Below are 25,929 nucleotides of genomic sequence, written 5' to 3' on the forward strand. Positions count from 1 at the left end.
AAAACTTTAACCAAGTCACACAATCGCCCCGCAGCCCAGCTTGCAGGGTGATGGGCACATTGTGTGCTTTTGTTTAAAGTGTTCATGTTAATTGCAGCTCGTGACGGCGCTGCAATTAACATAAATACTTTAAACAAAAGCACAGAGTAGGCACTGCAGCCGGGCAGGCTCTACATGAAAGAAATACCTGATTTTTGCGCCGCTCGCTTTTTAAAAGCAGCGCCGCGAATATAGTTGATTGATGTGCTGTGTGTGTGCGCGCTCCACACACAGCACTGCGCGCTTCATGAAACAGAGGTGCGCGCCCGACCACGCTCGCAGGTTATTGGGAACAGTGCTCCCGACTCCTCCTGTCCGGTCCTGCGCCAATTCCTGTAGCTCCGCGTCATCATCAGGAAAGGCAGCCTCCCTCCCTCCCCTCCGGGGCAGTGGCTTACCCACTATTGTGGGTACTGACTGTGTGGTCGGCTCCAGGGGCCGACCACACAGTCAGTACCCACAACAGTGAGTAAACCACTCCCCCTTGTCCTTGAGCACGACCGCCCATGATCCCACCCCCAACCAGGCACTTCTGCTTTCTTGCAGTGGTAGTTTTTACCATTTTATGATTCTGCCTCTCGCACTGCGAGAAAGCAGTGGGGCGAAGCACAAACACCCCTATGGAGAAGCCGCTACTGGAAGGCCCTCAAATCACAGCCTTGCCACATCTTGGAACCGGTACATTGCTTCGGCTGCACAGCGCATCTTTGATGCGGATCCTCACAGCGCTCCACAAACCAGGATTTAAGCTACTCTGTTCAGCAGGCCCAATTAGGTCCCCGTAGCCAGCCCTTGCTCCATCGCGGTGAGCCTGAGCTTGTGACTTTGGCCTGGCCCAGCATTACCAGATATCCACAGTTGGCACTTTGTGCTATTTGGCACTATTTTCACTAAATTCTCCGGTTCAACTGATTTGATTTTTGGTATTTTTATCTTGTTTTATTTATTGAAGAAAGTTCTATTTTTCTAACTTAGTGGGGGATCCTTTTTGTGTGGTGTGATGATTTCACTTTATTACTGTTTGAAGTGTTGCACAAATACTTTACAAATTGCCTCTAAATTAAACCTGACTTCTCTGCGCCAAGCTGCCAGAAGGTTGAGTACATATTAATGTAGGGTTAGCCTGTGCCTCAACCTGACAAGGTTTGTGGTTGCTGCTTGACCAGGGCTTACACCCCATTCAACCAAAAACCCAATTTCTTGCATTTATCTTTTTTAGGCAAAGTTACCATCCCCAAATGAGCTATCATCTGGTATTGCTAGTGCTAGTACATAAATGCATAAATCTAAGACTTCTATGTATCAAAACCAAATGTTATCTTTGATAACTTTGGTAGCTCTTAAATCGGAAAGGGAACTTTGAGCATATGCACTAACTGCAGAGATCTTTGTGTAAGCAGCAGGTCAATCTTTCTAGTCCCAATAAGCCCACGAGCATAAATATGATTAATGCATCCTTCCTCACTACTTAATTGACCTGTCAGTAAGTTGTTATTAAGGCGTTTAATCGCCCCTTTGTTATTTCAATAGGGTCAACATGTGGGGGCCCCAAAGTGAAAAACAGCAAAATAAATAACAAAAAACTTTCAATATTCAGGTTGACACTATCACCTTTGGGTACCAGTAAACACGGGTGACAATAATACAAATGATTAAAAAAAGAAAATTAAAAAAAAAGCAAATGAATATTTTCTCTCAGCTTGTCCCCACTTTTTCTAAAGCTGACAGGGCTAGGACTGTGTTGTGGTATTAGAAGTCCGAGGGCACTATATCAACCAACCAGCAGTTGTTTTACACGTAATGTGATGAGCTCTGAGGCATGTCCACCTGTCTCGCAGATGGTGACTGGCTGCTTGTGCTTGGTTGGGAGGAGGGCAGGAGCCGGCACTCCGGCTCCAGCTGTTCAGGCAAAACTCGTTTCCACTCCGGCCAGACTTCGTGCGCACCATCATGGCAACCGGCGAGGAGGACGGGCCGGCCGAGGAGAAGGAGCACACCAAGAGGAAGGCCATCGGCCCCTTCGCAACCGCATGGCTGACCCTGTACAACATAGCCATGACAGCCGGGTAGGTGGCACGCTATCCCCGGCGCCTCACTTGAGCTGGCTCCCATTGGGGTCATTTCTTCACGTGATTGGAGCGCCAAGAAGGCTGTCATCGGGCAGCCAGGGTAGAGAATGTATTGCAAGTACAATATAAGTAGTTCGGTGATAGCCGGTGGGCATACCAGCAGGCATCGTCCCAAGCCTGTCTGCGAGGTCCGCGTTTGCACCCCCACGGGCTCCGTCGACATGAATAAGTAATCTGCGTTTGATTGGACGGATGCGTGCTGCCCGAGCTGTGCCTCGATCTTTTATGATTTAGGTTTGTGGTCTGCGGTAGAAACAAGGCCACTTATTTACTCAATAGAAATAGGTAGTCATTTCAGCATAACTCGCTTCTTTCCTCATACCTGTCAGTTTTAGAGAGGTTTACTGGTTTTATTTCGGGTGTGTTTTACTATTTTGTGATGCCGGAGACTCCTCGGAGCCCAGGAAAACTCCCTCGGGGTCGATGAGTGGTGCCGGTCCGCAGGCCTCGCTGCTGGCCTGGCATGTCCTAATACGGTGTAGGCTTCCCAGCCTCCACGCTGTTGTTAAGTATAGATCCAGGCGGGTGGAATGCGATGGGTAGGGGGAGGCTGCTGCCGTCGGCACAGTTGACGCTGCCCCAGGGCTTCTCACAGGTTCCACTGTGCAACTAGAGTGATGTTAAAATGGAAGGTACCGTCTGCGGGTTCTCAGATTCCCTGTGTTCCACAATGCACCATTCAGAGGAAAGCAGATTCTGAACGGATGCTAACGACGTAAAACCTTGAGCCAGACAGTGTTAACACGTGCAAAGATGATAAAATAAGGTCATAATACTGCCACAGAATGCGCAGTATTTAGCCACATAATTTACCTGCTGCAGATTTTGGTCCTTCTCTACCATATATTTCCAGCGGCCCTGACTTTTCATAATGATCCATCACAGCGCTGCAGATGAATGGATGAATCAATGAATAAATATTGTGCACATGTAATTAAAATCCATATAAAAAAAATAGTAAAACAGATGTAGCCTTTTCCCTCTATAAATATACAAATATAAACATCTCGATTAAAAAAGTAAAAAATAATCCACATTCTCCTAGTGTCTGCCTCGAACTAAATCCTTTCTTGATTCGAGACAGTACTCGCCAGTAGTGCATTGTAGAATGGTACTCATACTAAAGGAGACAGTGCCCCTCAAACAATAAAGTAAAGGGATGTCAGTGAGTCACAGTGCCACCTTTGACCAAACATACAAAAGAAAGTAACAGTGACAGTATTATAAATAAACATTGCCAAAGCCAATATGTCTGAAGTAAATGCCTTACACAAGAGGTATCTCATTAGACAGAGACACACAGGACGAGGCCAATAGGAGATAACAGAAAGGACTACAATTGTATAGTCCCTCAGACAGTTCAAAGTAACCACTCAAGTGGAAGAAAAAGGCTATACCTAAACAACCAACAGCATTAGGCGAGGGATGATACTTCATATGGATTAGCGAAGAAGTGATTGACAAAGTCTGCAACCAGTGGCTAAAAGAGGCGAGTCAAAGAAATTCGGTGGTTGAAAGGGGCAAACCCGGAGCCCACTTTATGTATATTGTCAGCAATAGGTCTCTGTGTGACAGCAACATATTAAAATCCAGACCGAAAAAGCAATGTGGTAGGTCCTTCTATTCTTACCAGTTGACCCACTCCATTGCCAACCCTCCTCCAGGTTTTGCTAAAATCACTCTACAATATGGCCAGCAGATAATTTATTGGATTACGCTTTGAGCAAATAATTCGCTATTTAACTACACCCCGTACATCTTGAATGTGACTGCACAACACTTTACAATATGTTCTACACAAGACACTGGAGGCTTTCCGTTGATAGCAGCTGCTGCTGTTTATGTTGCATTTAGAATAATGACACAGCTTTCCTACACGTGGCTTAAAAATGAATGGTTGAACATACAACTCTTTCACATGTCGCTTGTTGTCGCTGTATTACTGGCAGCACCCTCCTGTTTCAGGCAGCACCTTGGTGTAACCAGCAGCACATTGATGTTTGCAGCAGTCTAGAGCAATTCAGCACCCACTACATATGTATAGATTTGCAGCACTGAAGCTCACAATGACAGAACTCTTTTGGAATCTCCTGGCATAGCAATTCTAATAGTGATCTATTTAAAAATGGTGTTATTTAGCAAGCCACCGGATTGACCTTGTGGATTTTGTCCACTGGGGCACAGTGTATCCGACACTGTAAGTCAATATACTTGGTACAATTCCATGCTTTATGCAACATGATGGCATTGCTGCCAGGGAGGCTATGGAAGCAGTCCCGTTTTCTGCTTCAAGAGATCAATCCCAGCAGTATACTGATCCGGCCTACCTGAATGTTTCACAGACCTAAAAACACATACTACATCAAAATGATACGATGTGTGAAAAGCTGCAGCCATTCTGTAGGCATCTGTGACTGGACAATTTCCTAATTCAAATACCATCTTTAAACATTTTTTTTTTTAGAGTTTTATATAGCGCAAACCTGACCCGAGGCATCGAGTATCAGAGTGCTTTACATGAGCACCAGTTTAGTTACAGATGGACACATTAATTTTTGTTGGACACAGGGAGATTACGTGATTTGCCCAGAATCACAGGATGTTGAGTGTCGTTGCCGAGACACCGAACCTGTACCCCAGCTTCGAGGTCGACCACTCTAGCTATAAGGCTACATCCTCTCCCCTGTTAATTAACAATTCGAGCTAGTGGTTTAATGGAATTTATTTGCTCGACTTTTCAGTCTGTATTTAGCTAAAGTTATTGTTTTCTAATTTCATTAGAATGTATCCTTATTTGTGGTTGATGGAAAAATGAAACTAGCAAAGTTCCACATTTATTTATCCAAATATCTGTGCTCACACTTTGATGAATGTAGGCATTTAATGTGCTTAGCAGCTATATACCTGAAACAATACACTAGCTGAACACTCTAGTATTACCGTACCAGTGCACACCTGCAGCAGTCAATACTTAATTAGAAAATCGTGTTCTTTGTTTTAACCAATTATTTCGATGTGTGTAGCTTTAGGCATGCCATTCAGAGTTGGCAGTATAGAGACACATTCAGAAGAATATCACATTTCTTAAAAGGCAGAGATACCAACATATTGTTTTCCGACTATATTTATGTGTAAAAATCAATAAAAACAGAACACTAGGAACTTTATTTCAAATCCACTGATCCACTGTGGGTAGAGATAAAGCCCTCTTGGTTGGTGGTAAACCCATATTAGCCTGGTTTGAGGACAGATACATTCACCATGAATGAGTTGAATCCCAAATCCATGTGAGGGTAAAACACATCAAATAACCATGAACACTCTAGGCTTAGAGTTGAAGAACAGCTAAATCTACTAGTTTTAAAGAAGCGACATTTTTCGTGAAGCTTTTGTCTTGCTTTTATTTGATACAGATAATGCACAGATTGTAATTTGAATTAAAAGGTGCCCAGTTTGATGTAGTAGTTCGATTTATCTGGACCTTTGGATCAACTCCAGTGTTCTAAGGTAATGGAAACTAAGGTCACAGATTCCAGAGTGAAATAGAATGTGTGGACTGCAGAGTTTTTGCCCAGTGTACCAGCTAAACGCCACATACAAATCTCATGGACTTGATCGTTGCCGTTGATGAGCAGTTATCTTTTGCTACTCAAATAGAAGCAGTAATTAGATCATGCACCTTCTTTTTTTGCATGCTCCACAGTGTGGTATCTCTGTAAACTACAGTTCTGTATAGAAAATGCATATTTTTTAACATTTCCCACGGCTCCAAAAATAGAAAAATATATGTTCCTGACGGTTGACCCCTTAACTACCGTCCTGAACAATACAGATGGTGTTTACAGGATAGGCACTTGTATTTTTCCAGCCGTTCCTGTTTAAGCAATCCAGGCACCTATTGCAGCTCAATTATTAGAGAAAGCCTATACCAGAACATCGTACAGTACATAAAACATGTTGAGCTAGTATTGAATTTATGAATTATATGGCAAACCCTTAATAAAATTACATGATGCAAACCCACAATATACACAAAAAACACAATATAATAATATCTTTGCAAGTCAATATGTCTTTAAAGAGGTAAATATAACGTTGTTATGTCACATTTCAGCCAATTCCTATCGCTAAGTAGTGGTAAGAATATCTTTAGGTTCATTCTACCCCATACAATGTAGTAGGCAATTCAAACCAGACCTTAATCTGACACTCCTATCCCCTGCAATAATGCACACAAAAGAGGCCTGAGGAGATTTAGAGAAGGCAGGGGGCAACTCCCCTCTTATCAAATATGGTAACACAAACAAGCCACCCTGGGTCAGAATTGCAATGACGGAGTGCAGGGGAGTCCCTTTTTAAAGGAAGAATTCCCTCACCCACCCATAGGTGGCATGCTTCATCATCGGGAACCTCCTCCCACTGCGAACCTGGTCGGTGCGGGCTACGACCCCCTCACTGTGAGGGAGGAGCTCAGGGATGTTTTTATGAAGTAGTTGGGAGGTATACTAAAACCTTTAGATGACCCAGGTATGGAGGGAGTGTGTGAGGAAAGTGAGGGTGAGGTTCAAACTAACTACCTAGTAAATTAAAGATACATTTTAATGGAACATCCAGGGGTCAGGATTAAACAAGCATTTGCAATGCAATAGGTCTCGCATTAGGAAAGTGTGAGCTATTGGTATTGTAAATGACACATTTTTTTATTATGTGTTGGCTTTGAAAATATATAAATTAATAGCATTATTATTCACAAAGCCAATAGCTTACACTTTCCTAATGCGAGTCCTATTGGCTATGGCAATGCTTGTTGGTAGCAAGCTAGGACAGTGCTGTTGTGGTGCTGAGTGATGATGTGATTGGGCTGAGTGATGTGGTGGTGTATTAGAGTGATGTGGTGGTGTCCCAGAGTGATGTGGTGGTGTCCCAGAGTGATGTGGTGGTGTCCCAGAGTGATGTGGTGGTGTCCCAGAGTGATGGTGTCCCAGAGTGATGTGGTGGTGTCCCCCGAGTGATGTGGTGGTGTCCCCGAGTGATGTGGTGGTGTCCCTGAGTGATTTGGTGGTGTCCCTGAGTGGTGTCCCTGAGTGGTGCCCCTGAGTGGTGCCCCTGAGTGATGTGGTGGTGTCCCTAAGTGATGTGGTGGTGTCCCTGAGTGATGTGGTGGTGTCCCCGAGTGATGTGGTGGTGTCCCTGAGTGATGTGGTGGTGTCCCTGAGTGATGTGGTGGTGCCCCTGAGTGATTTGGTGGTGTCCCTGAGTGGTGTCCCTGAGTGGTGCCCCTGAGTGGTGCCCCTGAGTGATGTGGTGGTGTATTAGAGTGATGTGGTGGTGTCCCTGAGTGATGTGGTGGTGTCCCTGAGTGATGTGGTGGTGTCCCTGAGTGATTTGGTGGTGTCCCTGAGTGGTGTCCCTGAGTGGTGCCCCTGAGTGGTGCCCCTGAGTGATGTGGTGGTGTATTAGAGTGATGTGGTGGTGTCCCAGAGTGATGTGGTGGTGTCCCCGAGTGATGTGGTGGTGTCCCTGAGTGATGTGGTGGTGTCCCTGAGTGATGTGGTGGTGCCCCTGAGTGATGTGGTGGTGTCCCCGAGTGATGTGGTGGTGTCCCCGAGTGATGTGGTGGTGTCCCCGAGTAATGTGGTGGTGTCCCTGAGTGATGTGGTGGTGTCCCTGAGTGATATGGTGGTGCCCCTGAGTGATGTGGTGGTGTTTCTGAGTGATGTGGTGCCCTTTGGGACCTTTCTAAGTGTATTCTTATTCCCACATTGAGCATGTAAAGTCAACTGTATTGCATGTATATGTATGACTGTACATTCCAGAGAACCCTTTTTCCCCCCTTCCTAATATAGGGTTTGGAAGTCGCCTCAAGTGTGTGTGCTGAGGTCGAGATGCTGACAACACGGGTAATCACTAAGAAATTGATATGTTACAGCATTTGGGTAGCCACAATTGAAACTAAAGATTTATATATGTGACACAAGAACAAAGGGGTGCAGGTGGTAATGTGTACAAACTTTCTGTTTTTACCACTTGTCTCTTCACAGGGATGACACTGACCAGCAGATCCTTACAAGTGGTTCATCAACCTACTAGCCTGTTGTATTCATTTACCCCACCTACAAGATTTGGTATGGTGGTAACATTCACTACTTCACATTTTTTCACACTTCACCTAGTAAAGAAGAAAGCCCCATCACCTCTGCTGAGGGCATTTAGGCTGAAACATGTCGGCAATTTGACCTCTTAGAGACCATGACTGGTTGAATCTTACAGCCATGGCACACACACCTTTTTTAATCCTGACCCCTGGATGTTCCATTAAAATGTATCTTTAACATACTAGGTAGTTAGTTTTAACCTCACCCTCACTTTCCTCACACACTCCCTCCATGCCTGGCTCATCTGAAGGTTTTAGTACACCTCCCAACTACTTCATAAAATCATCCCCGAGCCCCTCCATCACAGTGAGGAGGGGGTTGTAGCCCACACTGCAACCAGGTTCACAGTGTGAGGAAGTTCCAGATGAGGAAGCATGCCACCTACGGGCAGGGGAGGGGATTCATCCTTTAAAAAAGGACTCCCCTGTACTTCGTCGTTGGAATTCTGACCCAGGGCAGCTTGTTTGTGTTACCACAATCCTATCCACTGAGTCAGTCAGTTTAGTAGTATCTGGTTGTTAGACCTGGCATCATTGGCGTGAGACTCCCTTCCATTTTAACTGATTGCCTTGTTTTGATATGTTTTTGCAGGTTATATGCTTTGGGCACTGTGCCACTGCTATTCAGTGCCACAGTGCAAGTGCTCCCTATGTTAAATTGATGTACTGATTAGTGATTCCATGATTGGGTTATTTGAATTACTCGTCCGCCCCTAGTACAGTGCACCATGCGTGCCCAGGGCTTGTAAATTAAATGCTGCTGGTTGGCTTGCAGCACTGGTTGTGCCACCCACAGAAACAGCTTGTAAAGTGTGTCTCGGGCTTGACATTGCAAGGCCTGTGTGCAGTCTGTGACTGCCATGTCAATTCGGCAAGTGCACCCACTTGCCAGTCCCTAAACCTTCCCGTTGCTTCATATCAGACACCCCTATGGTATGCCCAAGACCAGGGTGCATTGTAAGTATAAGGTAGGACGTGCCCTGGTGTGTGTAGCATGCCCCAATAGTGAATTACAGCCATTTTCGTTTTTCACTATTGCAAGGCTAACTGTTCTCCATAGGCCAGAATGGGCAGTTAGATTATTACATTTTATAATCCTAACTGACTCAGGGAACATGGTAGAAATTCGAATTTAGTATGCCTGAACTCAGAATGATAAAATACATCTTTTAGTAAAGTTGGTTTTAATATTCTGTGTTTGAAAATACCACTTTTAGAAAGTAGGTATTTTCTTGTTTAACTGTCCAGGCCTGCCTCTGCTAGGTTGTGTATTCCTTGTTTGGAGTTTTGAGTGACATGGCTGGGGGATTCCAGGAGACAGGCTGGGGCAGCTCGGTGGTGAATAGAGAGATCTGCATCTAGATGGTGGTATTGTATGTGCATCTCATATAATCACAGATATTTATTAGCACACATTTCCTTTCACTTCCAGTCTTGATCCCTGTTTCCCAACCATGAAGAAGGATCTTGATTTCCATGCACCCGTGTAGTTGTTTTGTGATTTCCTTTTCAAAGATTTTGCCTAGGAATAGTAGGTTTAAAATTGTTTTGTAATTGGCTATGGTCATGAGGTCAGCTTACTCTTTAGGTTGAGCCTAGGCAGCATGCATGCGCTCTCTTTGAGACATGCTGTAATCACTCTGTGGGCTTAGAGCCTGCCCACAGCCTTTGATTGGCTTATCTTTGTGTCCTTTAAAAAACGTTGCTTCTAATTGGTTAACGTTTCATGTTTGTCCCACCTTTTTCACAATTATTAATTCCCATGGAGTATCGCCAGAAGGACTTGTCCTCTTCCACTTGTGCTATTGTATTTTGTGTCTTCTGAACATTTCTTTTTATCAGCACTGCAATGTCTCCAGTAAGTAAAGCCGGGGTCCCGGGAGCCTACGCACACGGGTCTTTTCTTAAGCTCTGCTAGGTAAGAAGACTTCAGACAGTGTTTACACTCTGTAGGGTGGTTCGTCACCGGATTAAAGGCCAGGCTTGCTTGTGATATTTGCCCAGAGGCAGTGTGGCTTTTATTTTTACAGCACAGCACCTGCTTCACGGCCGCCGCACTTCATGTTTCAGCTACACGCCTAACTTTTTCTACTCGGCGTAGGCTTTTATTTGAGCTTGGTTCTTTTGAGGTTGTAGAATAGTACTATGCCCTGCCCACACTACGTCCAGCTGCCTGACCTCTGCTTGTCTTCACTGTGATTACTAGCAAAAGAGTATATCCAGGCATTAACAAAGTAGACAACTGGCACAAATAAAACATATATTCTAAAACACAAGTAAAGAAAAAAATGTACTAACTAGAAATCATGATATCATAGAATTTAATGACAATGATAAGAATTGATAAGCATATTCAATTAAATACACGAATTGATAAAAGAATAATAAAAAAAGAGAATGCAATATTCAATTATCATATTCTCTACAGATTAAAAAGGAGAAGTGAATGATGGTTTCCCCAGCTGATTGTCAAAGTTGATGAAATATCTGCCAACGCGTTTCGACACAGCCAGTGTGTCTTCATCAGGACAAAATCAGCACATTCTACAATTTAAAAAAACAACAGAATTATAGAATATCTACTTGTGTTTTAACAAAAACATTTTCATTTCTTTTTTCTTTTTACAAACTGCCAGACATGTCTTACAACAAGGACAAAATATACCACAATTATGGAGACACAAAAGCATAGTGAGGGCTAAACAATCAAAATTATAAGCAACTCTTCATTATCTTTCCCATTACTCTAGCCAAGCACTCTATAACGCATTCTTAAAAAGGACTCATAATCAGGCCTCAAAGTTATAGATCCGCCTAAACAATGTATTGAGACCATTGAAGATGATACAAAAAGCAGAGCATACAATGGTAGAGTCAGTAATGAAACCCAAAGACTAGTTAGACATTGAGATCAATGGTGCTAATTTTCTACCTAAAAACAAAAGCCCTGTATGTTAAATAGAAGGAGGGGACCCAAAATGGGTTTAATCTTAGTTGTTACATTTCTACAAAGAAGCTCCTATTTATAGAGGTAACAGCAAACTCCTTGATATACTTGATCTATATACTACATCTGAATGTATGAAACGTACCGGAATTATATTGTTATGTTCCTTCAAACATTCATTTCTCAAGATTCATAGAGTAAAAATGCTGGTATAGCATATAATGTGCGGTACTGCTGTTACTTCGCTCTCTGCAAAAGAATTTGTGGAGTTGTTAGATACCAGTAACAACTCAAATTCCTACACTACCTATTAAACACTCTTAGGTATTACCTCTTAGCATGTCATGTCACGAAGTATAGCGTCTCTATTAACTTCTGTCATGGTAAAAAATATATCTTGCTTTAGACCGTATTCAAATGCACCTTTGAAAAAAGCAGAAGAAGGGATACTCTTTAATATTTAATCGTTGTATACATGTATCTGCATGCGAGTTCCATATTGTAGAACATTATGCCCTTACCTCAATTAGTCAGAGCAAAGTCATTCACGGCAGCATACAAGATTAATAGGGTCTGATAGCCAGAAAACGCTGTCTGCAAACGATGTCAAAGAAAGCCCAAAAAGAATAAGAATAAGTGAATATTATCGTAACAGTGTTAATTAAAACGTAAACTGGTTTAAAGTGTAAATACGAGTGGGCACTATGCTTCAAGTACACACCCATAAGGTTTAACAAGTATAGCTTACTTAAAATACGCTGTTCGAAATACTTAGACAGCGTCCAGATTACTCCGAGACAATCCTCAATGCTCGTGAAGCGTCTGAGATTACGGCGCACAAGATGTATAATTTCGCGGCTTTTGGTTCCCAATATCGAAACCTTTGAATACAAACAAAGATACCACTCACATTACCGAGGCTGTATTTTACATGCTCCTCATATGTATAACCTAACGCTAGAATGAAACATATATTAGGGCTTGCGCCGCATCGTAATCTAACAAAATCTTTTGGTTTTAAAGCTATACCATCGTTTCCCTAATGTAATCCTAATATTATTTTAAAAGCGGGAGTCCGGCACCCATAATCTTAGATTGCAAAGCGCATACCTGTTGTATACGTGGTATCGCGGCGTGTTCAATGGCGACGGTTGAATTCGTAGAGAGAAGCAAGAGATTGTAAGGTTTCACTCAATAGGTGCATTTATAGCGACTTCTCATAGGTGGGATGAAAAGGACTCCACCCTCACTTAAAGTGAAAGTCCATGAATTGAAGACAGTAATTAGTAATCAGTGTCTTCATGAACTAGAAGCATGACAATTAAAATAAAAGATAAACCTTAGTGCCAAAACGATTCTAAAACATAACAATTCTATGTGGAGTATGGATCATAGAGTAAACATAGTGAAAAACTACGGCGCTCAAGGATTCTACATAACTGTTACACGCAAAAAGGCCCCCTTTAGTTTTTCACTCATGGATTCATTTAGGTGATGGCATTTTCCCAGGGTAATTCCAAGTTCAGCCCTCGGTCAAAAGTGCCCAAGGTGAAGATCCAGTACACTTCTTTTTTCTTTCTTATTTTCTCGCCTCCTTTGTTATCAGACAAGTGTATTCTTTCCAGAATACACCACTTCATTTCAATGGGTGAATGTTTGTATTCCATGTAGTGATTCACTAGAGGTGCCGAAAGCTTCTTCGTTTTGATGGCAGATCTGTGTTCAGTTAGGCGGGTTTTAATCGCCCGGGAGGTCTCGCCTACGTATCCTAAGTGACAAGGACACACTATTAGATACACAACATTGCGGGTATTACAGGTACATAATTCCTTAGTCTTGATGGATACACCATTGAATGTCATAGTCTCAGTGATAAGAATAGAGTCGCAGGACAAACACGAGCCACAGCGAGATGTACCACCGACTCCACTCTTTCCAACGATGGACTTCTGTACATAAGGAATATTTGCAGATTTCGCAAAGCGAGATCTAACAATAAGATCTTTTAAATTTTTGTTCCGCCGATGGGCGAACATAGGCTTGGCAAGTTTACTATCATTTTGGTTGACATTCAAGAGGTGCCAATTAGAATTGATCACCTGCCTGATAGTTGCATTTAAAGTTGAATGCCTGGTGATACAGACAAGCTTCTGTTCTTGGACCTGTTTCTGGGTGTTTATCAATGAGTCCCGGTCGAAGAAACGTGCTCTTTTATAAGCTTCTCTCACCAAACGATGTGGGTATCCTCTCTCCAAAAATTTCTTTTTCATTGCCACTGACTGCATATCGTAGTCTTTGATGTTAGTGCAATTACGCCTCACTCTGAGGAATTGGGAAAAGGGGATACTGTCTTTTTGACACCTGGGATGGTAACTTTTAAAGTGCAATAAGGTGTTCCTGGCAGTCGGCTTCGTGTATAGGTCCACTTCAAGGTGACCACCATCATTGCATCTAATATAAATATCCAGAAATTCCACTCTCCATTTATCAATGTGAGCAGAAAAATGCAAATTCTCGTCTGTAAGATTCAGCCAGGTCAAGAACTCCTTCAGAGTCTGTTCCCCATCGGTCCATACAAAAAAGATGTCATCAATGTAACGGTACCAATGGGAAACAGACTCATAAAAAGGGGCGATCTCATTAAAAATGAACCTTGACTCAAAAAACGACATGTATACATTCGCTATGGATGGTGCCATAGAGGCCCCCATACTTACTCCCTTAGTCTGCAAATACATGTCATTTCCAAACTCGAAGAAATTCTCCTTCAGGACTAGTGACAGGCATTCTTTAATAAAAGGCTTTGAGCATGGAATGTCGTACCTGTCTATAAACCACATCGTTGCAGCAATAGCTTCACTTTGTGGAATGTTGCTATACAACGATTCAATATCTAGGGTGACTAATAAGTCTCTGTGTCTGTTGAAGGAGAGATTCTCTACTGTGATTACAACAGGGATAACCGGAACAAGCCATGGCACCTGGGAACTCTTATATCTCACCCCTTGCAAAGTTGGGGTACCCTTGGAGAATGCCCAAGTTTAAAACTTAACCAAACCCTTTGGTGCTGCAAGGTACTTAGAGGTTGACGTTACCACTATGTTGATTTAAGTAAATAAAGAGTGTTAGCAACAAATTGTTGAGAGATTAAATGTTTTATGGAAGCCTTGCATTTTGATTTTGATTTGAGGGATGGAGAGAAGCAGATGCATTTAGAGGAGAGCACCCTTTTTAGGATGTTGCGGAGTGCGAGCTATGACTTTTTTTGGTGACAACGTGGAGTCTAATGTGTAAGTACTGTTGGTGTGATCCTGCCTCTGGAAGGGCGAGATTTTGATCGATACCTCATCACTATTGATCCAAACCTCGATCTGGTCGACTGAACCTTTGTTGCCTGTCTTGGAGGAAAAAAAAGTGCCCCTCTCTGCAAGTTAGTTCACCCAATAAAGGACTCTGCTCCCAAAGATCACAAACAACTTCTAGCTTTCAAAAGTTTATTGTAAGGATATGATAAGCTGCAAATACAGGCATCTCAGAATGAGATTCACGAGATACACAGGTCCAATTACATACATGTGCTCTCGGAAAGCCCTCAGACGAGCAACGGAAATCACTAACACAAGTTCTAAGAATAATAAAGCTATCAGCATTGATGCATATCTCTCCTTCATTTAAGTTGGAGGAAAACACACAGGTTAGGCTGTCCCTACCCTACTCTAGATGGTATCCCTACTTAACCAAGTCCCAACCTAACAAAGGTGTCAGCAGTGAATGACCCCCAAGGGAAGTCACTCACTCTAAGTCTCTTGGTGAAAACCTATAGTTCTCCAGTCATGACCCCTCTCTGCCTACCCATCCGCTCTCTAAAGGGTCCTCAGGTATCTGCTCTAACTCCACCCAGGGGTGCTGTCCCTAATACAAAACAGTCAACAACATTTGAGACGCCCCTTGCGAGACGCCCCTCACGTGGTGTAGCTTCTGGCTTTTTCCATGATGCTTTGTATTGGGCCTCATACGTTAGAGTTGACCTTGCTTCTCAGACTCTTCTCCGGCCCGCTGATACCCCTTAAACATTCCGGAACCCTCCTCCATGTCTGGGCCGTCTACTGAACAGACCTCTATTCATTCATTTATAATTGGATCCCCCCTTTTCCTTTGCAGACAGATATCTGCAGCCAAGAACCCAACTCTCATAGACTTCCAAAAAAAAGGCTTGCAACATTTCTCAGCCCAGACATGTACGTGTAAATCAATGTTAAAACATTTCAGGCCTACAATATTTCTCATCATGATTATAGCATTCAACTTCTTCATTAATTAAAGCATGTTAATACTCTTATTCTATTATTCAGTAAACATCTCTAAAAATCATGGCCCATTTAATGCAATGACCAAAACATTAATACAATCTGTGTCGTGAAAAGAAACACCTTCCCTTTTAGCTCTGGCCCTGAGGCCTACCACATTCTGCGTTTAACCACATACCATCTTACATTTTAACAGCTACACGACATGAATTCAGAAATAATCACATCTACTAAAATCATATAGTGTCACACATTTCTGTATTAGTTCCACTTCTACTTAAATCTCTACATTAGCTATACATTCAGAAGATAATTACAGATACTATTAGCACTCATGGCATTTCTCCTCATGATTTGTGCTTACTACAGGTAAGTGTGATGTACTCATACATTTAGGTCAGTTTGCGCTCTCTCAGTTCCCCCCTTTGATGACCTCTCGGGGTCATCACTAACATTTAAACTGCAGTTATTGCTGGCATGATTTGTCTCTGCGCTTCCAGAGCCCTCAGGCTCCTGTACTGATTATCTTGTATGGCAGCCAATCTCTGCAGCTGTTCTCTTTGGGCCCTTTCTGACCTTCTTGCTCTGTACCATTTGAATACCCTCACCAATCCCCACAATATAATCCCACAGATCAATATTATGATGATAGGTTTTAGTATATACCACACAAAGCTTTTGCCTAAGGTGGAAATCCACCCTCCAACTTCACTCATTCCATGGCCCACCTTTTCCCAGACATTTTCTCTACTCAAGTCTTCGATCTCCTTGTGAATATTAGTTATGTTCCTAATAACTTTCTCAAGGGGCTTCGAATTGTCTGGAATGTAAGTACAACATTCCTGGACCTTCAAAGCCTTACAGACTCCGCCCTCTTTTGCTAGTAGGACATCTAACGCAAGACGGTTCTGAAGAACCATAGCCCTTATCGATTGCATCTCTCCTTCTACCAGCATTAAGGACTGAGCAGTGCTGGCAGACAACCTGTCGACAACTGTTGCCAGTCGTCTAATTTTAACATCATTAAGGATTACTCCCAAAAGAGGGAACATAGCTCCAAAGACATCTCCAACCATTTCTGCATCTCCTACATCTCTCCTTCCCCTCGAAGATGTCTTGCCCTCAATGATCACTAAGTCTTGTGCATGATATATTTTGGGGAAGACAATTGCTAAGTAACATGATCCATACCAGTTGTCAGGTAGTCTCACGTAGGCATTTCTTCCACATACAAAATACACATTTGGAATTACTTGCATTCCCTTCAGGAAATCTTTAGTATAGTACTCTATATTGAAAGCATGTTCACAGTCGACTTCTCCCACGTATACATTTTCATAATACGTTTTGGCTCGGTGAAGACATAGCTTTCCTCTCTGCGTCTTATCTAAAGCTATTGGACCACTACTACCCTTTCTCTTGTGTGCCTTCTCTTCCTCGGTCCAATCTGTTTTCCATTGTCCTGATTTTTTCAAAATCTTTTGTCTCCTGTAACGATCATCCACCTGCCCTATGAACTTCTTCTCGACTTCTGACACCTTGCATGTCAGGTTATTTCTACGGGCATGTGAAGTATCTAAGGTAATCCAAGGAATGAAGAACTTGGCCAATCTGTCTTCACTCTTCCAGTAGTCCCATTTGTTCATCTGCTTATAATTTGGGACTTCTGGCAACACTGAATCATAATTGGAGAAATAGTATTCGAAACTATCTCTCTCATAAAATATACTAAGCAATAAGCTACATGTAATGCCATATGTCAGCGGGAGGTGATGGTATCTAATGCCTTCATCTACAGACGCCGGCAACTGCATGCAGACGTAACAATCCTTAACCTCCATGGCATCCACGTATTCATATAAAAGTTTAGCATAAGCATTTGACCTAAAGTCTCCTTGGGACTCATCTACGTGTAACCTGCGGGCTTCTGCAGCTAATAACGCTTTCTCTTGAGTGTTTTCCCTTTTCTCACCAGCAACAGTAGGTGTAAGCGTTTCTTCAGAATTCACATCAGTTACCTTTGCCTCTTCCTCATGTCCCTTTACATAAGAAATTGTTACCACTAAAGCTATTAATATTATCACTCCTACTATTAGTGTACCTATTATACATTTAGCTCTGCGGTTCTGGGTGCCGGCCTCCATTTCGTCAGACAATATGGCTCTCTCTTATCTTAGCAAAAAGTTCTTTTCCTCTCGTTCCTTTACAGTCTCTTTTTAATCCTTTTGTCTTTAGAATCCACACAACTGGAAGCTGACAACCTTCTTCGCAAAAGTCCTTTAACAGGTCAATAAAGACAACCCTAGCCCTTCTCCATCAACTCAAGGGAAGTTCCCTAAAATTCTCTGCTTCCTGGGCGCTAGGTAATCTTCTTTTTCTGCTTGCTTTATTTACAAAGTCCTTTAACAGTCTACTATCAGGTTTGTGCCTGTAGCTTCAATAGCATAGTTCAGTATTTCCAAACGAAGATTGTGCTCTTCATGTGCTGTTATCGTTGTACCAAAGTCGGGGAATTGCAATTCTGAAAGAAACATGTGTTTTAACTTGCTGAGGCGGGGAGGTCTGGGGAGCATGAATGTTAATGACCCTTCTTGTTCGACTCCGGGTACCAACAGTCGTATTTCCACGGTGACAATGGGCTCAGAACTGGACACCACCACCGCTCGGATCCTCCCTGTCTCCGGTTTCACAGACATTTGTCGCCAGATATGTCCACTCAGGTGTGGAGTATCTTCTGTTAGGCACACGCACTCTTCTTGACCTTCTTCGGTCGGGTGCTTCAGCGCCCTGAGCACCTTCTTCCGGGTCTGAGTCTTCTGATATCGGAGGAAGGGTTACCTCTGGAGTTGACCTCAGGCTAGAGCTCCTTCTTTGCGGCCAATTAGCTTCTCCACGTGCCCTTCTACTCCTTCTCCTTCTTGTCCGTTCTCGCTCTCTGTCAGACCTGTCAGTGTCTGACTCGTACTCCCAGCTACTTTCTCCTTCTGTAGCGTCTTCCGTTTCGCTGTTGTACTGACCGTCCTCAGCTTGGTCAGACTCGTTCCCTGCTTCCGCTGGCACCTCTACAGCTTGGCTAGCCCCCTCTATGGCTTCTCGGTCCTCTTCTGGACGTCTCTCCGAGAGAGAAGCTGTTTCTTCCCGAGGTGCTGGAACCCTTCGCGTATGTGACGCGTGGATCCAATTGGGCAGGCCTCCCACCTTCACAGCTGTGTTCGTGATCAGGATGATCTGGAAGGGCCCACGCCAACGAATATCCAAGCAGCTTCTTCTCACATGTTTTTTCACCAGGACCCAGTCCCCAGGGTACAGGTCATGGCACGGGCCCTGGCACGATGGAACCTCGGCAGCCTGCACCTGAAGGGACACAGAACGAATGGCGTCAGACAGCCCCTTACAATAGTCCAGGATCATATCATCTGTGATATTTAACAGTGCAGTAGTTGGGACAGATGGCAGCCTCATTGCTCTCCCCATTAACACCTCATGTGGTGATAACCCCGTTCTTCTGTCTGGGGTACTACGAAGGCTCATGAGAACCAATGGCAGGGCGTCAGGCCAACTCAGGGTCGTTGAGGAACAAACTTTGGCTATTCTGGCCTTGATCGTGCCATTGATCTGCTCCACAATTCCTGAGGCTTCTGGTCGGTAACTGCAATGCAACTTCTGATCGATATTCAGAGCTGCACAAATCATTTTCACAAGCTCGCTGTTAAAATGTGTTCCCCTATCTGATTCCAAAAAGGCCGGCACCCCGAAGCGCGGAATGAGTTCCCTAAGCAGTAACTTGGCCACTGTGAGGGTGTCACACCTACGTGTAGGGTATGCCTCAACCCATCTGGAGAACACACAAACAACCACCAGGACATAGCGGAGGCGGTTGCACCTTGGCATTTCAATGAAATCTATCTGCATTCTATTGAATGGACCTCCAGACCTTCCTATGTGGCTCAGTGCAACTGGTGTTCTTTTTCCTACGTTCAGCTGCTGGCAGGTCACACAACGCTGGCACACTGCTTCTGCTGCTATTCTAAACTTAGGATTGTACCAAGTCTGTCTAAACACTCTCAGCATAGCATCTCTCCCTAAGTGTACGGGACCATGTATGAGTCTAGCCATTGGACTCACCATCTCATTGGGCAACACTGCTCTGCCGTCTGCTGAGACCCAAAAATGGGACTCACCCATTACACATCCTGCCTTTTCCCATGTTTCTTTTTCAATATCAGGAGCATTTTCTTGCATGTTTGACAGTTCATCCCAAGTATCAACAGTTTCCAGTATCATGGCTAATTCAGTCCTTACATTTATTCCACCCACTTCCACCTCTGTGAAAGAGTACCCTTGTTCCGCGCAATACCGCGCAACTTCATCAGCATATCTATTGCCTTTCGAAACGAAGTCCTCATTTCTGGTATGTGCGGTGCACTTTACAACTGCGATACCTGCTGGGCATTGCAACGCCTCTAACAACAGGCGCACAAACTCTCCATTGCGAATGGGAGAGCCTGAAGAGGTCATGAAGCCTCTTTGAGACCATAACTGCCCGTAATCATGAACTACCCCATAACCATATTGGCTGTCGGTGTATATGGTGACTCGAATTTGATTGCTGGCCAAGCACGCACGTGTCAAGGCAACAATCTCGGCTACCTGAGCGGAGTGTACTCCTTCCAGGCACCCAGCTTCCACAACTCCAGCAATTGTACAAACAGCATAAGCTGCTCTCAACTGCCCAACTTCGTCTCTTACACATGAGCCATCGACAAAGAAAATTTCGTCTGGGTCGGTCAGTGGCTCATCTACGATGTCGGGTCTGGGTTTGGTGCATAGTTCAGTCACATCGAGGCAGTCATGGTCTGTACATTCATCATCATCCTCTATATCATTTGGGAGTGGCATCAAGGTAGCAGGGTTCAAAACAGAGCATCTCTTGAGGGTCACATTCTCTGCAGCAAGAATAACTTGCTCATATCGCGTGAGCCTGCTGTTGGTCAGATGCTGTGTTTTGGTCCTGGTCATCAACAGTTCAACAGAATGGGGCACGCACACCTCTAACGGGTGCCCCATGACGATATTTTCACATCTCTCAATGCTGACACCCGTTGCAGCAACGGATTTGAGACATCCGGGCAACGCTGCGGCTACTGGGTCTAAAGTAGCCGAGAAATAAGCAACTGGTCTACGGGCATTCCCATGGATTTGGACTAACACAGACAACGCGCAACCTTCTCTCTCACAACAGTAAAGAAAAAATGGTTTATTGTAATCAGGCATTCCCAATGCCGGAGCACGACACAGGTCCTCTCGCAGCTGTAGGAATGCCATCAAACAGTCTTTGTCCCATGGTACCGGATCGCTCACCTCCTTGTGCGTCAGTTTTTGCAAGGGCTTTGCTTTCAGTGAAAAGTTCACGATCCACTGTCGGCAATAACCCACCATCCCTAGGAACATCCTGACCTCTCTCTGTGTCTTAGGCGCATTCATTTTCATGATCGCCTCTATCCTGTCTGGTGACACCTTTCGTTTGCCTTTCTCTATTCTGTGTCCCAAGTACTGCACTTCTGTCAGGCAGTACTGCAATTTTCCCGGGGACACCTTGTGCCCATTGGCAGCTAGGTGATTTAACAAAGCAATGGAGTCCTCCCTGCAAGCTTCTTCTGTTTCTGACGCCACGAGGAGGTCGTCTATGTATTGGACCAGAACTGACTTCTGGGGCAGCACTAGACTTTCAAGATTTTTCTTCAAAAGCTGGTTAAAGATCGATGGGCTCTCCGTATACCCCTGAGGGATACGACACCATGTTAGGACGCGATTTTCCAGCTTAAATGCGAAAAGAAAATGGCTTTCTTCGTCCAGAGGGATCGAAAAGAAAGCCTGACAAAGATCGATCACAGTGAACCACTCAGCTTGGAATGGAATCTGAAACAGTATCACTGATGGATTCGGTACCACTGGACAACACGAAACGACTATGTTATTAATCTTTCGAAGGTCCTGTACTATCCGAAATTTCCCATTTGGTTTCTGCAGACCCATAATCGGGGAGTTGCATGGACTACCCACGATTTCTTTCAGTATTCCCTGTTTAATCATGGACTCGATCACGGGTTTTATGCCTGCAATCGTTTCTGGAGTCAATTTATATTGGGGTGTTCTTGGGAACTCAGCATGCGGTTTCACTACAATTTTCACTGGGTCCACCCCTTTGACCAATCCTATCTCTTCCCCAGTGAAATCCCATACTTCTGGTGCCACTGTCTCTCTCAAGTCCCAGGGGAGCTCATCTACTGTTAAAGTAGGGTACAGCTCCACGCATATTCTTGAGTTTGCAACTTTGAAGTCTGCATCATCATCATTGGTCAATACCTCCACTCCCTGAGGTGTACAATATATAGTACAATTCAATTTACACAACAGGTCTCTTCCTAGCAGACACACAGGACTTGAATCGCAAACCACAAACTGGTGCTCATCGCTGTACTTCCCTATTTTCACCTGTACCGGTTCTGTCAATTGGCTGGTTATTCTCCTGTTTGCGACCCCCACCACCTGTATGGTCTCTCCAGACATGGGCAGGTCTGGAACTGCAGCTGATCTGATCGTGGATCTAGTGGCTCCTGTGTCCACCAGAAATGTCGTAGGGCACCCTGCTACTTCTGCTTCCACATAGGGTCCCCTCTGGTCCACCTCCAAGGCTGCCCCGAGGGTGCAGTCTTCTCTTTCCACTCTCTGTCCGGTTAATGGGTCCACATAATAGCACTCTTCCCCTTCTACAAACAGGGGCATTTGTCTATAGGTCTTACCCATAGTCCCTACTCGAGGAGGTTGCGGGAACTGGGCTCGGGGAGGAGCCCCCCCTTTGAGCACCTTTCCTTGGTATGGCGTCACCCCTCTTGTAGGCGCGCTCTGGACCTCTTCCTCCTCTATCTCTTGCTCTCCTATCTCTACATTGTAGGGGCACTCGCGTTTCCAATGCCCCACCTCGTTACACTGGTGGCACCTAGTCGTTTTCTTCAAGGCAGCTATGTCTGTTCTGGGTCTAAAGGTGGAACTCTCCTCATTACCCTTGTTCTGACTGTACTGCTTCTTTCCTCCTGTACCTGTCCCTTGCTGCTGTTGCTGCTGTCCCCCCTTTCCTGCTGCCTGCATCTGTACCACCATCAACTTTTCTTTTAGTTTCTTAGCCTTGGAGTCTATCTCATCACAGCAGTACCTGGCATATCTCAGTATTTCGTCTAGGGGTTTACTTTGCCAACAAATCGAGTGTTGCTGAATCATTAAACTAATATCCGGTCTCAGTCCCAGGACGAACTTGGACACAAATTGCCCTATGTCTTTTGGATCCATTACATCCAAGCCGCTATACTGTTTAAACGCCTTCAGCAATCTCTCGTAATATTCGTGGACTGTCTCTTTGGGTTCCTGTCTTGTTCGGTCTATTCTGACCCAATCTATGTCTTGCATTGGCACTTTCTCTTTCAGCCAAGTCATCACTCTCTCGAATTTTGCCATCACAATCTCGGACGGCCCATTAGTCTTAGCATCTCTCTCTGGCTCCGTTGTGGGCCACTCAGCGCTAACCTTGCATGCTGTCCACAGATCTCCTGGTACTACAATGTCAAACAGCGTGTTCAGATCTATCCATAGGACCTTTGAGATTTTTACAAATCTCTCCACTTGCTTGTACCACTCCACTGGGTTTTCCCGTAATTTGGGGAAGGAGGTGGTAAAAGCAGCTAAATCTCCCCTACTCCAAGGGACATGTACATAGTTCCCATTTGCGACTTCACGCAAAGGGTAAGCTTCTATTCCCTGCTGTCCTCCTGGTGTCATACCAAGCGTGCTTCTCCTGCCGGTCCCTTTCTTGGACCACCTCTCTTCCCACTTATCTAGTGCCCTCCATGTCCTTATTCCAGCGATCAGTTCCCTTATGTGCGTTTTCAGCCCAATCGTTCTCCTCTCATCTAGGTCTCGATCTGTATAATGTAGCCTGTGGTTACCCTGTAATGCTTTGGTTCTTGACAAGTCCACCATATATTTGCCTGCTAGTTCGACTAACTTCTCATGGACTGCTCTCGCTTTTCGAGTAATGTCCTTTGCCATATACAGTATTTCATCCTGTTCATACATTTCCATTCTTTCTAAAGGCAGGGTACCATCTACCATATCATCCAGGTCTGACCTTAAACTGGCGACATCGAGTCTCTTGGCTTTTATCTCAGCTCGCAATATGTCTTTCGAAGGGGGCTCACTGGTCTCCCTACCATCCCAACTTCGAGCTCTACGTTTGGGCTCGGGAGAGTTAATGGGTGCCCTCCCTTGCTCCCATCTCTCCAGGTCCCATGCTCGGCCATCCGATCTTGGAAGGTGATGGAACACGGGCCTGTTACCCCTACTCTTGCTCTGCCCACTCTCTTCTTCTTCTCTCCTCTCACCGCACACCTCTCTGTTATTTTCCCTCTGGTCTCTACTCTCTCTTTGCCTAGTATCGCTCAGTATCTGATACGATCCTTCCTGGTTCCCCATATTCCCTGGGCTGCGCTCATTTCCGTCATCACAGGGACTATGGTGCGACCTCTCACAACTCCCATTCAGTTCTCTGGTGCCGGGCACACAGTGTGGACACTTAAAGCTGTTTCTGTACTCTTGCGCTCTCCTCTCCCCTTCACTGAGTATTGGGCGCGCCACCCCTCCACTCCCGGGGCCCCCGTTTTCCAAATCTATTCTATTCCCACTCCGGGCCCAATGGGTGATTCCCCTACTATCTCTCTCTCTACAGTCCCACTCCGGGCTGCTCTCCCCAGCCCCGCAGTGAGTCCGAGCTCGGCTGTCCTGACTTTCCCTTTCAGCTTCCGCAGCTATGATGCTCTTTTGAGCCTTCACTGCCTCATCCCACTGCTTCATGTACTCATTTAGCTCTTGAAAGGATTTTCGTCCAGATCCCCTCAGATCCACTGGCCATCTAGGGCCCCCAGGATCTCCTCCTGGGTCCCCTGCTGTGTGCATCGGGGTGCTCCACTCTCTCGGTATCGGCATCTGACTTGGGGAATTGATCGTATCGTTCCTTCTTGCCTTCTCTGCTCTTTCTCTGTCCTTCCGTACCCGTTCTTCCCCTCTTGCTCTCTCTTGGTCATATATCGATATTATAGGACCTATGGTAACAGGTACCTGTAGTGCATCTGGTAATGCGTAGGATGTGGCGCTTTCCGTTTCCGGCGCTCTTTGTACCACAAACCTCCCGACTACCTGTTGCACCTGACTAGGCTGGGACAGCTCTTTCTTTGCCTCAGGATCCCACTCTGAACTGGGAAGCGGTCTATGCTCTCCTGCATTGCCCCCCTTTTCTCCTTCTGTATGCTCGACCTCTCCCCCTGCTCTATTATACGGGGGTGGCCTGTCTGTCAGTAATCTGTTTATCAGGCTGTCCTCTGTTTCGCTCTCATCATCTTCTTCTAGGGGGCTTTTATTTACGGGCACCTCTAACACTGGGTACAGTTTATTTACTTCCATGTTATGCACTCTCCATCTTTTAGCATCCGCATCCCACCTGGCATCCTGTACTGCCCTTACCGATCGTTTCACCCTTTCTTGTCGTCTGTTCATATTCTTTTCATGCGCTGCCCTAATCCATGCATCAAGAGCTTCAAACTGGGTCGGTCTAGGCAAGGGTCTCATTGAGGTCATGACTGATTTTAATCGATGTAACACCTCTAATCTGAACGTCCCGTACTTCGGGAACGTCAGTTCCTCATTTCCTTCAGTAATCTTACTCCACTCTGATATCCAAAGGATCGTATGCAGCCCAACATTCACTGCCATGTAACGAGCTGGCGTACCCTCCGGCGGGGCTTCTTCCCCTTCATACGATCCCCGCTTCTCTTTTTTAAACACCGCTCTCAGCCATTTAAAACACTTCATAATTATGCGCACAATATCCAGCCTCGCTACTCTGTTTACTTCCTGATGACAATCCACCAATCCTGTCGCGGCTTTGCTAGCTTGGCCTATCGCAGCGCGGTCTTTCTCCGGTCGGCCAATCACGTCGCGACCCTTTCTGACGTCTTTTCTAGCTGGCCTATCACGGCGCGGTCTTTCTTCGGTCGGCCAATCACGTCGCGACACTTTCTGACGTCACTTTTCTCCGCTTCGCAGCAGCACCCCTCCTTTCTCAACTCGTTTCCCGGTTATGCATGCGTCCCATTCATACACCGAAAAATGACTACTTCCGACCAAGCGGTCACTTCTCTCGACTGTACGTCCACAGTCTATATGTAATTGTCAACACAACTGACGAAATGTCTATCGTCTCTCTGATAGGTTGCTTACACACACAGTAACTTCCGACCAGCGTCC

The 25,929-nt window shown here is 44.9% G+C and overlaps 1 protein-coding gene across 2 annotated transcripts in view; it reads left to right on the forward strand.

Moving 5' to 3' along the window:
• The first annotated feature begins 1,923 nt into the window (after positions 1–1,923).
• The window catches only part of HACD1 (3-hydroxyacyl-CoA dehydratase 1), a 163,626-nt gene continuing 139,620 nt past the window's right edge, over positions 1,924–25,929 (forward strand). Inside the window, exon 1 of one of the 2 annotated variants that reach the window (XM_078663573.1) lies at positions 1,924–2,105. In XM_078663573.1, coding sequence (XP_078519699.1) covers positions 1,990–2,105 — 116 coding nt within the window. In that variant the 5' untranslated portion in view covers positions 1,924–1,989. The remainder of the gene's footprint in view (positions 2,106–25,929) is intronic. The other variant, XM_078663572.1, reaches the window with a different exon arrangement.

This window comes from Lissotriton helveticus, chromosome 10 (assembly GCF_964261635.1).
Source record: "Lissotriton helveticus chromosome 10, aLisHel1.1, whole genome shotgun sequence".
Lineage (NCBI taxonomy): Eukaryota > Metazoa > Chordata > Amphibia > Caudata > Salamandridae > Lissotriton > Lissotriton helveticus.